The 14,055-nt window shown below is 40.1% G+C and overlaps 1 protein-coding gene across 1 annotated transcript in view; it reads right to left on the bottom strand.

The window, feature by feature from the left end:
• Positions 1 to 12,762, bottom strand: part of hsd17b12a (hydroxysteroid (17-beta) dehydrogenase 12a) — a 15,882-nt gene extending 3,120 nt beyond the window's left edge. Inside the window, 8 exon segments of the mRNA XM_079858541.1 lie at positions 202 to 236; positions 652 to 696; positions 784 to 848; positions 1,181 to 1,189; positions 1,192 to 1,287; positions 2,884 to 2,959; positions 4,021 to 4,067; positions 12,503 to 12,762. Coding sequence (XP_079714667.1) covers positions 202 to 236; positions 652 to 696; positions 784 to 848; positions 1,181 to 1,189; positions 1,192 to 1,287; positions 2,884 to 2,959; positions 4,021 to 4,067; positions 12,503 to 12,680 — 551 coding nt within the window. The 5' untranslated portion in view covers positions 12,681 to 12,762.
• Between the last annotated feature and the right edge of the window lie 1,293 nt (positions 12,763 to 14,055).

Here is a 14,055-nt window from a genome sequence, read left to right as displayed (position 1 = left end):
GTTGCATGTGACTTCAGAGTAGCCAATCGGATCAGCGCATTGTTGCTTTTCAATTTTACACAAAGAGTCGGGGGGAAAACAGGAGGGGAGCGACACTCAGGAGGAAAAACCCTGTTTTGAAAAAGCTGCACTGAATTCCCTTTTAGTGACAGCGGGCGTGTTAGGAATTCCAGTCGCAAATAATGAAACATCAGGACTCACCTTGCCTCCATTCTGGGCAGAACCAAACGAGTCATCTGGCAAAAGAAAAGGGGACAAAAAAAAAAAAAGAGGAGTTAGACAAAATGATAAAATTACAGAGATAGAATGTGTGGGTGGTGAACACAGAGAGAGAGAGAGAGAGAGAGAGAGAGAGAGAGAGAGAGAGAGAGAGAGAGAGAGAGGAGAGAGAGAGAGAGAGAGAGAGAGAGAGAGAGAGAGAGAGAGAGAGAGAGAGAGAGAGAGAGAGAGAGAGAGAGAGAGAGAGAGAGAGAGAGAGAGAGAGAGAGAGAGAGAGAGAGAGAGAGAGAGAGAGAGAGAGAGAGAGAGAGAGAGAGAGAGAGAGAGAGAGAGGGAGAGGATGTTGCAGTTCTTTGAAAATTTCAAATCAGAATTTTCAAAATTAAGAATTCCGAAGCCCTTCAGCAGCACAGTGTGTTTGTGTCCACTTACTTGGCACACTGAGGTGATGTTGACATTGATCATGGTGGTGATGAACTGCAAACGGAAATGAAAGGGTGAATATTTCTTCACAGTAATGTGGCTACTAATATGTAAACCTCCTCAGATGAAGTAGTTACTCACGTTTTCCAAATCAGGGATGTGGAGGAAGAATTCGGGGTATGTATAGGAGATTCCCACATTGTTAACTATGGATCAAGAGACAAAAATAGAAGATTAGATGTGGTCGAATGCGATTGAGAATGTGTATCTGAAATGTTCCAAGTATCACCACTATGTGGCGATAAAGCATCAGGAATGAGATGCGAGCGCTGAACAACACGGACATAAAAAAAAACTCAATCACGATTTCAGGTGAAAAAAAAAAAAAAAAAAACCTGAGAGGATGAAGCCAAATAAAAGAGGTTTCAAACACAGACAGGGAATCGTGAATGAAACTTGCGTGCGTGTTAGCTTTCTGACAAGAGGTTTGTGTTACTTTCAAGGCTCTGCGTAGAGAGAATTTTCTTTTTAAACTTACCAAGGATTCAATCTCCAGTCCAGCAAGACCCTTTTCGATTTTAGGATAGATATCAGCCTGACTGTAGTCCACTGCGATGGTTTTTGTATCCACCTTATATGTGCTTTCTGTAATCAGAGACACTAAAGACATTAAACGCAGAGAAAAAGACGCAGAGTGCTGAAAACTGCTGAAATGGTCATCGTTCCAGCTGCAGACCTAATATTGGCATTGGAGAACTCTGTCCAAGATCAGGCATCCCTGCTATTGCTGCTGTTCTAAAAATAACTTCTCTGGGACTTTGCCCATTGCACCAAAACACAGATTTCTGGCCAGCAGGGGGCGCTGCGTACCAAGAAAAAGCTGTCAGAGGAACTTCCTAAATCCCCCCCTCCTCTGCTTGTTTGATGTGCCTGCAGCAATTAGAATTTATTGTCCAAAGGCTCATTTGTCTAAACACTGTTCCACTGAGTTATGAGAGGAAAATTCCTCGCAGCGAGAAGCATTTTTTATATATATCGAAGGGTTATTTTAAGAACACACACATAAATGAGCTCCAAAGACTTTTGTCCTAGGGGCTTGTGGGATACTGCTATCTGTGACTTATAACACCCTAAATGGAGGGTGATCAATGCAAATTTTAGGTTTGGAAAATTACATCCCGGTTCGTGACTAGCCATAACATTCCCCCCCCATTCTGTGTGTTGCTAGCATGACTGTGGTACTGGGTTTTTCAGCCTTCTAACCTCTGCAGTTAAGTGCTTGCATTTAAGACCGCTAAAAAGTTGATTTTAATAACATTTAAAGTTAAAACATTTTAAAAACTGCATCAGCATAGAGAGCTGATCATGGGCGAGTAAGGCATTGTTAGTTCATTATATTTAGTACACACATTGGGGCCAAATAAGGACAAGACAACTCCTATTCACAATCTCACAGCCAGTCATGATTCATTCATGCTAAAAGAAAATGGAGGATGAAAATTAAGTTATAAAAAAAATAAAGAGACAGAAGTACCTTGAACACTTTGAGAGGATGTGGGGGGAATTAATAATAATAAATTCAACAACACTATTTTATATAATATATACTATACAATATTTAAAAATTTAGTGTTGTACTTAAACTATAAAAAATCATTTTCAGTAACTGAAATCTAAAAAAAGCTAAAACAACAATTATGTTTTCTGTTAGATTGTATTATAAAAACTCTGTTTGGTTCATTGCATATAAAGAGATTGAAGAGGAAACTGCTTTCACACCAAAAGCCTTAAACGAATGACCACAGTACAATTAGATGCCTAGTAGAGGAAGCGAGTCATGCTCCACACATCCGACTGGTCTAAATGGTCGATGTTTGGTCATTTAGCACTTGGTCGGGACAGATGGAAGGACCTTCATGCTATGTGTACATCATGTGAGCACTGATCTAGCATCCAAGTAATTCACATTTACTGGAACAGGAAAGGCAAACAGTGGTTCGACCTTATTCTGAGAAGTGTGGTGCATGACCCCTGGAGCTTGCGTGGACCTTTGACTGTGCACTCCTGCCAGGCTGCATCAGCTCTGCGCCCAGCCAGTGAACCAGGCCCCCACCCTGCCTCTCAGGCCAGGGATAAAAATAAAGCCCGTTTCATTAACATCAGGAGGACTGTCGGTCATTCACAGAGATGAGCACTGCAGTTTGCCAACACACACACACACACAGATGGCCGAACACTGACCGAGAGACTTTGCCACGTCGTCGAGCTTCTCCTGGGAACGGCTGATGAGCATCATGGAGAACCCTCGTCGAGCAAGCTAAGAGAAAGAGAAGAGAGTTTGAATCATCTCATTTATGACAGAGAAACAATGCAAAGCATTTTTGCTAAGAACTGCCATGAAAACTCCTAAAAGTGATCCATGTCAGCTTCTTTGACTATTTTCAGGGCAAAACCATATTGAGTATAAAAGTATAACTATTTTTCCTGACTAGACTAAATCTTTCCAAGGGTATCAACAGAATACTTTTTCCTCAGAGAAGTGGAAATATTACAATACAATTAAATGTTTGACAGACAATGAGCTTTTGACAAATGTAATATTTATAGCATAACATAGGTTCAATTTTGTTAAAATATTCTACAATTCACGTTTAATATGTAAAAACAACTATAAATAAGTTCGCAGCGCTCGTTATGTTCCGTCTTCGGGTTTGTATTTCCACAGCATGAAGGCAAGATCTTACGGATTTATGAATTAACCGCTCGCTTCCCGATCTACTGACATTTGTTATGACATCCGCTTCAACATTACAATGCTCAGGATTACTTTCGTTAACTGTAATAAGTAAATCCACTTCAACTAATTACCCTTCGACAGCGATGCCATAAATATACAGAGCTACCGCAGAAACGGAAGTTCAAACACAATTCTAAAGATGGCCGCGCGTTTGTTTCTCTGGCGCATAAAATCTATTCACACATTTTCAAAATCTTTCCATTTGAGAATTCTGAACAGCACGGCAACCGTGGCTCAACCAATGGCATGTGTTTGGGGGTGGGGCTAGCTGTGTTTGACCAATGACACGAGTCTATTGTCTGAGGGGGGAAACCTGTTTGAAAGCAGTCATGCTTTCACATTTTGCACAATGGCGGATTACTCCAATTACTTTTAACGGTTATGAAAAGCCAAAGACGAAGCTTGATGTTAGCTTTGGAGTGAGCAGTGACTTGAAAGAACTGTACGAGTTATGAGGTAACATAGGAGTAGTCTTCTAGTCACCCTCCTTCTCTTGGCCTCAGAGTGAAACCTCTGTCTTGTGATGAGTCACTGTGCTTTCCGTGGAGCGAAGAGATAAATAAGAAGAGAAACCCTTTTACCTCCTCCGCATAGGATTTCCCAATCCCATCCGTGGCTCCCGTCACAACTAGAAAAAGTAGAAAGAAAGACAGGATCAGTTTGCGGCAGCTCAATTACAAATTTTTCACCAAAAACAAGCTTATCAAAAGGGACATTCAGGGCAAACAGGTACTCAGATACACTAGGTTCAAATCAAAACAACCTTACACCTGCTAAACTTCCAACTTTATTGATGTCAACACTTCCTATATTTGAGCTTCATATTCAAAGACTGTTCAAAGTATCCATTTGTAGGTTGATTTCCCTGAAAAGTGTAAGCGCCAACTGTGAATTTTCAAAACAATTCTTTGACGCTAAAAATACTCATATTAACTTGAAATATAAAGCCAACAATTGGCCATTTCTAAGTTGACATCCTCAAAAAGTGTGTACGCTGACAACAAAACATTACTCTTGTTTGAAAATACTAACAAACCCAACACGGTAACACTGGGTCAACCAATGGCGTGGTGGTTTGGGGCGCCCAGACAGCAACAGCGTCCGGCCCAGATGCGGCCCCACATCTGGTACGCGGGGAATCCACATGTACCAGATGTGGCTGGGATCTGGGCAGACACTATGTTGCTGTCTAGGGAACTATCTGTTTGACCAATGGCGGACAAGAACAGCGTTCAGGAAACTGGTTGCTTTTGTTGTTGCTTTTAATTAGATCTTATCAAAAATGCTTTCTCATATCACAGCTCAATATAAATAAAGTAAAAAAAAAACTAAGAAAGCCATTTGTAGGTTGATTCTCAAAAAGTATAAACACTGTGACTAACATTTGTCATTTCACAATTCCGACCGACAACACCGCCTCAACCAATCGCATGAGTAGGGGGGCGGGGCAATCTGTGCAACCTATGTCTATATCCAGATAAACGGTCATATTTGACATTCCATTTAGTGATGCTAGCAGCACAGAAATGACACCCTTCACATTTACGATTATGCGTTAAAAGCCTGCACAATGAAATATTACTAATATAACCAAGACCATCTCAATGTCCCATAATGCTCTTGTTTTACAAAACACACACGGAAACACAAAAAGCAAGCAATAAGACAAAATGTGTGATGCTGATCAAAGTGTGGCATGGGCAGTGGTCATTGGCAAGAACAGGGCTGTGGGGGAGAGAACGGGGGGTTATGACGTCTGTAGAGCACGACAGCACAGGAGGGGTGAGGAGGGATCCTGGGGGCTGCTAAAAATAGAAACCAGAGGGAGACTGCGCAAAGTCAGATGTGGGTAGAAAGTGAGAGAGCACGACAACGGGAGTGAGAGCACTGGATCGAAAGAGAGAAGGAACAAAAGAAGGTGATTCACAAGCTCCTTTTCAAATTCATCCCAAGAATGAAGCACGCTCGTGTTTGTCTCAATGGGACAAATTACATTAAAGAGATAGTTCAGCCCAAAATGAAATTTCTGTCATCATTACTAACCATCATGTTTCCAACCCCGCCTGGTTTTCTTGTGTGGAACATAAGTGATGATAATATGAGTAATGTCTGTTTTTTTTACCCATACAATGAAAGGTCAAGGGGCACCAAAACTGTTGGTTACCAACATTCTTCAAATTTCTTTTGTGTTTGCAGAAGAAAGTAATTCAGGTTTTGAACAACATGAGGGTGAGTAAATGAATTTAATTTTTTTAACAACGGCAAGAGCTTGCGAGGATATGGCTGTAGAAAAAAAAAAAATATCAGAACAAATAGTAAATTCTTCAAGACATAACTCTGTTCCTCTAACAAAGCAGCATTTAAAAAGCAAACATCACCAAAATAACCGCGCATCGGACTGCATTTTACAAAAGATCAGCTATAGGCGTTAACATTTTCCCCAAACGTAAGGAATTCCAGACTTAAAGTCAATTGTGCACATACACCAGAACACTTCAAACTGTCCCCAAGTGAGGAGCGCTATGAATGGGTTATAGACACGAAGGTGGCGAGCACATGCTCTGCCACACTGTAAAAAACATTATATGATCAATAATTTAAAACAACATGTTTTTACATTGCTTTAAATCTTAAATCAAGCAAATTTATACTTTTGTTTATAATTTATACAATATTCAACTCCAAGTTGAGTATACTTTAAGGCAGCAATTTCTTTTTTTTTTTTTTTTTACAGTGCACACTGTGGCCATCAATCCAGCCTCTCTACAGCAACAACCATCAAAAATGTACACAAAATCCAAGACTAATCAACATATAGAAATACAAGGACCATTCAGAGGATAATTTAATGCAGAAGACAGATCATAACAGACCGCTGCCCATCAAAACCCAAGTTTCAAAAGGGTTTTTTTAAAACACCATTTTTTGTTTCCCAATGAGCCTTTCAGTGAACAGTTAATAATAAATAAATAAAAAAAATCCATTTTTTCCATTTTAAAGAACTTGAAACATTTTTTTCCATGTTAAAGAGAGAGAGAGAGAGAGAGAGAGAGAGAGAGAGAGAGAGAGAGAGAGAGAGAGAGAGAGAGAGAGAGAGAGAGAGAGAGAGAGAGAGAGAGAGAGAGAGAGAGAGAGAGAGAGAGAGAGAGAGAGAGAGAGAGAAAGTCGTGCTCGGGTACATTCACGAACAGTACGTTCAGAAATATGGAGGCGCACAGGCGCACTGGCCCTCCTCCGACTCTATATTCCAGAGCTAAAAAAAGCAGCCGAGTGAGTAAAAATAGCTGCCCTCGTCTGAACAGCCGCAGCACTTGAATACCAACAAGATGCTGCCCCGCTCACCCTCAATCTCCCTCTCTCTCTCTCTCTGCATCCCCCAGCAACCCAGCTAGAGACTTCAGTATGAAAAACAAACAAAAAAAATGACCGGCTCTTATGGAACAGAGATTTTATGCTTGCAGCAGAGCGGAGGACAATCGTGAACGAAAACCGTGCTTAAAGGGATAGTTCACCCAAAAATGAAAATTGTCATTTACTCACCCTCATGTTGTTCCAAACCTGTATGAGATTCTTGCTTCTGTTGAACACAAAAGATGATATTTTAAAGAATGTTGTGAACCAGACACCAATTGACTTCCACAGTATTTGTTTTTCCATCTGGTTACCAACATTCTTTAAAATAACACTGGTGTTCAACAGAAGAAAGAAACTCATACAGGTTTGGAACAGGTTTAGGGTGGGTGAGTAATGACAAATTTCATTTTTAGGCGAACTATACTTTTAAAAACAGGGGGGGGGGGGGGGGGTGGGGGGGGCATTGGAAGCTAGTGTAGCGCAATTAAAATGAGGGATGAGGGGGGATTCTGCAATCCACATTCAGACCGCTACTGTATGCAATCTGTCGCATCACTCTCTCTCCCTCAATGAATGAACTGTTCTCGTTCTTGGCTCGGTAGCACTGCAGAATGATAACACCTCCGCCCACTCCCCCCAAAGCAGCATCGTGCTTTAAATAGCACAAGCCAGTCACATGGCCAGCAGGAAAAAAAAACGAAAAAAAAAAAAAAACTACACACCAGAGCAGTTCAGCACCCAAAATAGCATCTATACTCGGATAAAGGTGGATTGAAGGGAAAAAAAAAACAATGTGGGGGTGAGAGGGTGCAATATCAGAAATAGCAGCAAAAAGCCACATGCGTACCAACACAAAAAAAAAAGAAGTGAAAAATCAATAGTTCTCCCTGCAACAGTTTCCTCCTTGCAAAAAATTAATTTAGAACAGAAAAGGGCAGAAATAATTCAAAACATCTAAACATAGACCTGGTGTATTTTGGACGCCAGTGCAGAGGTAGATGCTTTTTCTAGGGAAGAGATGCATTAAATATGTGCAAACGTAACACGTGTCATGGACAACTAATGTCAAAGTACTGTATGAAATTAGTCTTTAGGTGTTTTTAAGCTGCATCATGAAAGTGTGTGTGTGTGGTAATATCTAAATTGTTAAAATTAGTGTCTTTTAAATTTTAGCCAAAGAGATCCAAATAAACGTCTGCTACACGCTGCTCACAATGGGATGCGAATTGTAGGTGTAATGTTAAACGCCAGATGGAAGATTTCCTTTTCCAGGATATAAATAAATAAATGGAGCAGAGTCGTGACAGAAGAGAAAAAGGGAGGGTGGGGGTTCGCAGAGGGCGAACAAACAGATTCAGGAGGGGAGGAAAGGGGTTCTTACTGAGGGGATGAGCAAGAGATGGAGGATGGAGATAAGCTTAGACAGAGAGAGGAGGAGAGAGAGGGGGGCAATTTTACCCAGCATCCTCTGCTCCGGCACGTGGCAACAAGCGTGTTAGTCACATGAACGGCAGCGTTCTCTTTGAAGACCCCCGCCTCTTCAAAGAACAGTCACACGCTGTCATCGTTCACGCCGCGCAAGGGCTCACACATTCACAAGTTGCGCAGCCGACATTCACTCTCTCACGCGAATGTGTTTCATTCACATTGTCCCGTTTAGCTAGCATGAATGGGCTAATGTTGCTATTCACAAACTTGTGCATATACAGCAAGCAAAAAGAAGAGTTGAGCATATTATTAACAAGCCAACATGCTGGCAAGTTTCAACTAAACTGGGAAAGGCCCGGATTTTAAACTGAAAAACCTTTGATTTGAATGTCAAAGCAAGTTTGTGTGACAATCGCCCCCATCCCCATGAATGACTGCAGCTCTATTACATAACTGTGAGATTTTCAAACATTCAGTGTTCTAAGGAAGGATGAAGTGAGCCACTGGAGGACAAGAGAGATGGGGAAGGGTGGGGGGGGATGAAGCTCTAATTCTGGCTTCCTTGCACTGCTCGGTCAGCATCACTACTCAGCTGAGAGAAAGGCCAACCTACCTTGTTCTCACAGTACACTGCACCAGCCATAGAAACCTAAAAATACTAAGACTCTTACAGTCCTTATACACTGATGTAATTTATGTTGCTTGCATCTATGATGGATGTCTCTTCTTCGACATTTAAATGCGAATCCTGTCAAAAACAGGTATGGGTCGACCCTAAATTAAAAATAAGAAATCACATTTTGGTGCTTAAAGAAAATGATGCATTTCTTGAAAATAATGATAATAAATTGCCATTTTATTTTCTCAGTCCAGGTGGAATAATATACACTTTAAAAAAAAAAAAGGCATATTTTATATGTGTGTGTGTGTGTGTATGTGTGTATATATATATATATATATATATATATATATATATATATATTACACACACACACACACACACGTGTATATAAAACAGACATGCATAATTAAATTAAGAAGATGAGGACAAGAATCGCCAATGAAAAAAATGTAAATTATTCTTTGTAATTTGGGGTAAAATGTTCATATTTGTAGTCATAATGCAAAATAAATCTTACTTGACCTAAAATATATGTCCTTTATGCAAAATATAAATTCTTATGATTTTGGGGCATGACACTTAACTTTGGAAACCGTCAGATTAATATCTGATGAATCTCAGATGCTTATTTTATATATTATATATTATATATATATATATATATATATATATATATAAAAAAAAGTTACATCATAGATTTATTTTAAGCTTTAACAGTTCTAAAACACATCTTTCCTTATAAAAGAATGCTGTCTGGGTTTCCTCTGTAATATGTATAACTTAATGCTGAGAGAAAGAGATAGAGAAGCCACATCTGACTAATAACAATGGTCTAAAAAAAAATTTCTTTTTTAAAAAGTGCTTTCAATCCTACAAGCACATCATGCACAATAACTAAACCACAGGCTTACAACCATGGTGGTGCAGTTCCCAAGAAAGACACCAGGAGTCTCCCGTAAGCGTCTCAGGCCAGGAATGCCTGGTTTTTCTACAGGAACACCACAGGGCCTTTCTCATACATTCCACTTCATGACTCACCTTCAAGCTGCTGCACAGTCAGCACATTAGATCTTCAAAAACACATCATTTTTGACATTTTGTGTCCTCATAGCGTCAACATGCAAAGACACAAGTCTGTAAGATGATGCACTTAGCAAGAGAGAAGGCGGGGGAGAACGCAAACGTGTCAAAGAAGCATCAGTTACTGACGTGGACTGAGTTTCGAGATCTGGAAACAAACAACCTGACAAGACCTGTGCTTCTGGATTGACAGGGAGAGGAACTCGTTTACCCCATCTCCACTTACTCACCGCCACCTCTAAACCGCGCACGTTAACCTGAACGAGTCCGACTGGTACCCTGTTTTTTTTTTGGTTTCAGGGAGTGGTATTCATCAGCTTCATTTTTGACATCACACTTACAGAATGTACAGAAAGGAAATGGTTCAAAAAGTCACTTTAAAAGGGAGTGGTGTCGCCGAGTGAGCAAAGAGGCGATTCTTCTTATACAACCTGCCGAGGAAATGTGCAGGTCATATTTCACTCCAATCAAGAGAAACAAGAAATTTTAGCTTAAAATGAAAGCAATTATTTTTTTGGTATTGTGAAATTTCCATGACATTGAGGCAGTTTGCCCACACACTTCTCCTACCTTGTATTAACTAATTTTTTTAATTTACATTAACTCAATTATAAGGCAACCAGGTATCTTTAAGTTAAACCAACAATATATTTTACAGTGCAAATTTCACAAGCAAAAAAATTATGTAATGCATAAAAAATATGTTATTTGAATTGTGAAACATGTTTACACCATGATAGTGTAAAATAATAGAGAGAGTTAAAGTAAAATCAGTACATTCATTTAATAGTAACACTTATAAGGTCTCATTCATTGATATTAATGTATTAACTAACAATGAGCAATACATTTGGTGCAGTATTTATTAATCTGTGTTAATGTTAGTTAATAAAAATCTGTTCATTGTTTGTTCCTTCACAGAGCATGAACTAATGTTAACAAATACAACATTTGATTTTAATAAATGTTAAAGTTAACTAAGATTAATAGGCTAAACGCTGTCGAAGTATTGTAAATTTTTAGTTCATGTTCACAATAAGAAAAGTGTTACTGTCCCAAAAAACAATTCATTGTTTCTATAGAGGCAAAATTAGTTATAATTGTTTTGAGTGTTATTTTCCGATATTTTCTCACTTTTTCATATTTATCGAAAATTGGCTCTAAATCCGGTAAGTTCAGTCACCTACCTTTAACCTACATTCAACAGAAAACCACATTGCTCACAGGTGATGTCATTGGTTCTGCATATCGGTTATTAAACAGTTAAACAATCAGTAAAAAACAAAACAGGCTGACTTTTACACAAAATATAATTGCTTATTTTTGGAGGGAAATATCTCAGGAACATTTTATTTACAGGTGAGAAAACCCCCAAAATCTAAAGGGTTGTAGGTTCAAACCTGCTGACAAGTGGTACTTTAAAAAATAAAGATATGAGCTAATGTCATTCGATAAAAATACCCAAATAAAAACCCAATTTTGTTCAGAATCAGCACACTCACTATAGATACTGCGACCCTCAATTCGCTCTGAATGTGCAATAACCGTGTCGACCGCTAGGGGCGTTGAGTGCTGGTGCACCTGCTGCCTATATAGACAACATCCTAGGCAGTGAAAGACTATGGCATGATGAGCCATTTCAAAATCTTCCACAGTGTGGTGAGTTTTGAAGTAACATTATTGAAAGTGCGATTACAGTGTCTGGAGAAAATCTTCGCGCTGAACCTCACGGCTTTTGTAACGTTACATTGTATACAAGTCTCCCCTCACATGCCGCACGTGGAATGGACCCGCATTATAATTAAGATTGGCGTTTTAAACTGCGTCATGTTGCCAAAAACCAACCTCAGTGCCCTAGTGAGGGGATGAAGCAGACAGCAGCGGCCAAAAAAGACATCAAGTAGAAGACTAAACCGCATTTTACCCACGAAAGCAGTGTGGAAAAGAGCGTTTGTCGGGACAAACACTGGCACGCGCAGCCGGGAAAACTGGATAACTGGGTCAGGCCAGGCATAAACGATTGAGGAAAAACTAGAAATGAATAAAATAATCTTGATTTTAGCGAAATATCTGGTTGATTATCAAGTATGCGTTTGAAATAAAATATAAGATTAAAAATAATGTTGTAACAAACTTTTATCTAATTGGTGGTATTTGACCGAATATAATAAGAGCAAGCTTATAAAAAAAATGTCAGACTGAAACACCTGAATGACTCATAGTGACATGCTTTCTGCGCATAATATATGAATGTATGGCGCAATCAGTCAACCTGAGACACACGTCGCCTCCATTGACCATACGCATAAAATACTAATGCCTCAATTAGTCTGCTGATCCAATCTTTCCTTAAGGATTATAAATGTACGTGAGTGGTATTCCTCCCTTCGTAAACGATCACAATAACGTGTTGTATTAAATCTGATGCGCAAAAAAGTTAAAATTATTAGTTCCCTCCCCCCAAATCCATGAAGTTGAGCTTTATTTAGTTTAAGGCTGCGCCAAATGCGCACTACATTTATCCCACCCATGTCCTGCCAGTGCAGGCGCTCATTCCCAAAGCATGTCGTTCAACTTACCTGCCCATTTTCCCAATTTGGGAGATATCAAATCCCCGTTTCCCAGCACCCATATCCTAAAGCCAGTGATGACCATGTACAACAGCCACAGAGCCAGCGAGGCCGTGATGAGTGCGCCGACCCAGAAGATCGCTCTGACGGCAGGCTGTAGCGTCTCCACCACGGTTAACGACTCCATGTCTACGGCTGGCTGTGCGTGGTGGTGGATGACCTGCAAAATGAGTCGTTATGCACTGCTTTAAAAGCTTCAACGTGTGCGCCCCTTTATAAGCAGGTTGTGGCATCACACCCCTACAACTCCTCTAACGTACTAGTCTATCCAGATTTAAGTGCACACCTCCCACATACTCCATCGCCGCCCATGCGAGCCCACGTCCATTGTTGATTGGTCGAAACTCGCGTCCGTCAATCGAAACTTACCGCTTATTGGCCACCGTGCGCGTCAATCACAAAGAGCCCATTCTCATTCATTCGGTTGCCTGTTTCAATGGGGCGGGACCAAAAACTATTCTGCAAGAGAAGCGATTGGACAAACATTACGGTAACCTCCATTCAAATAATTTCATTGGTTGTGATTCAGAACTGGTTTTTCTGTTTCAGTCAGGGTTACGAAACCTCCAAACCCACGCGTCCAACGATCACCCCCCACACTGTTTTATGAATGAAGGTTGTTACTTATTGGCCACGAGGACTCATATTGTCCCGCCCCCGCTGAGCAGTCGCTACGATTCTATTGGTCGGCACGAACGCCAGTCACATTCATTCAGTTGCGCTGTCACACCAATGAGTCATACCCTGAGAAAAAAAAAAGACTGGCATGCTTATTTGCTGCATTTTTCTTCGACAGGCACATGTATGACTCGGTTTTTCCACTTTCTTGGTTCTCCGAAGAACATAGCAACGTTTGTGAATGAACTAAAATCCCTCAAATCCGCTTGTTATTATTATTACAAATATTTTTATTGATTTTTCCACAATCACAATAACACAGAACCACATACAACATTAATTCTGGATCTACATACTTCACACATCAACATACACACCCTTGCAGCAAAAAAAAAAAAAAAAGGGGGGAGGGGGGAATAATACACATAATAGTACTGATTATACTGGCCAATGAAGATTTAAATAAGATAAAAAGGGCTGCCAGACCCCATAAAACTTTGCAGAGGTACCTCGGATAGTGTATTTAAGATGCTCAAGTTTAAGACACGACATCACCTCAGTAACCCAGCGTTTGTAAGATGGTGGCAATGCCTTTTTCCAACTGAGAAGAATCAGGCGTCTAGCCAATAATGTGGAGAAAGCTATGAGCTCTAGCTATCTGATTGGTTGTTAGCTGCAATTCTTCTGGCACTACCTCAAAGATGGAAGTCAGAGGATTGGGATCAAGATCTTTGTTACATAGAAATGAAAACGTTCTGAAAATGTCTGCCCAGAATTTTGTTAATCTGGGGCATTCCCAGAACATGTACAAATCCGCTTGTTATCACAGTGCATTAGAGACAAAGGACACATCTATCTATCTATCTATCTATCTATCTATCTAT

This window comes from Squalius cephalus (assembly GCF_949319135.1).
Source record: "Squalius cephalus genome assembly, chromosome: 23".
Lineage (NCBI taxonomy): Eukaryota > Metazoa > Chordata > Actinopteri > Cypriniformes > Leuciscidae > Squalius > Squalius cephalus.
Note: the sequence above shows the minus strand (reverse complement) of the source record. Positions and strands in the feature narration are given on the sequence as shown.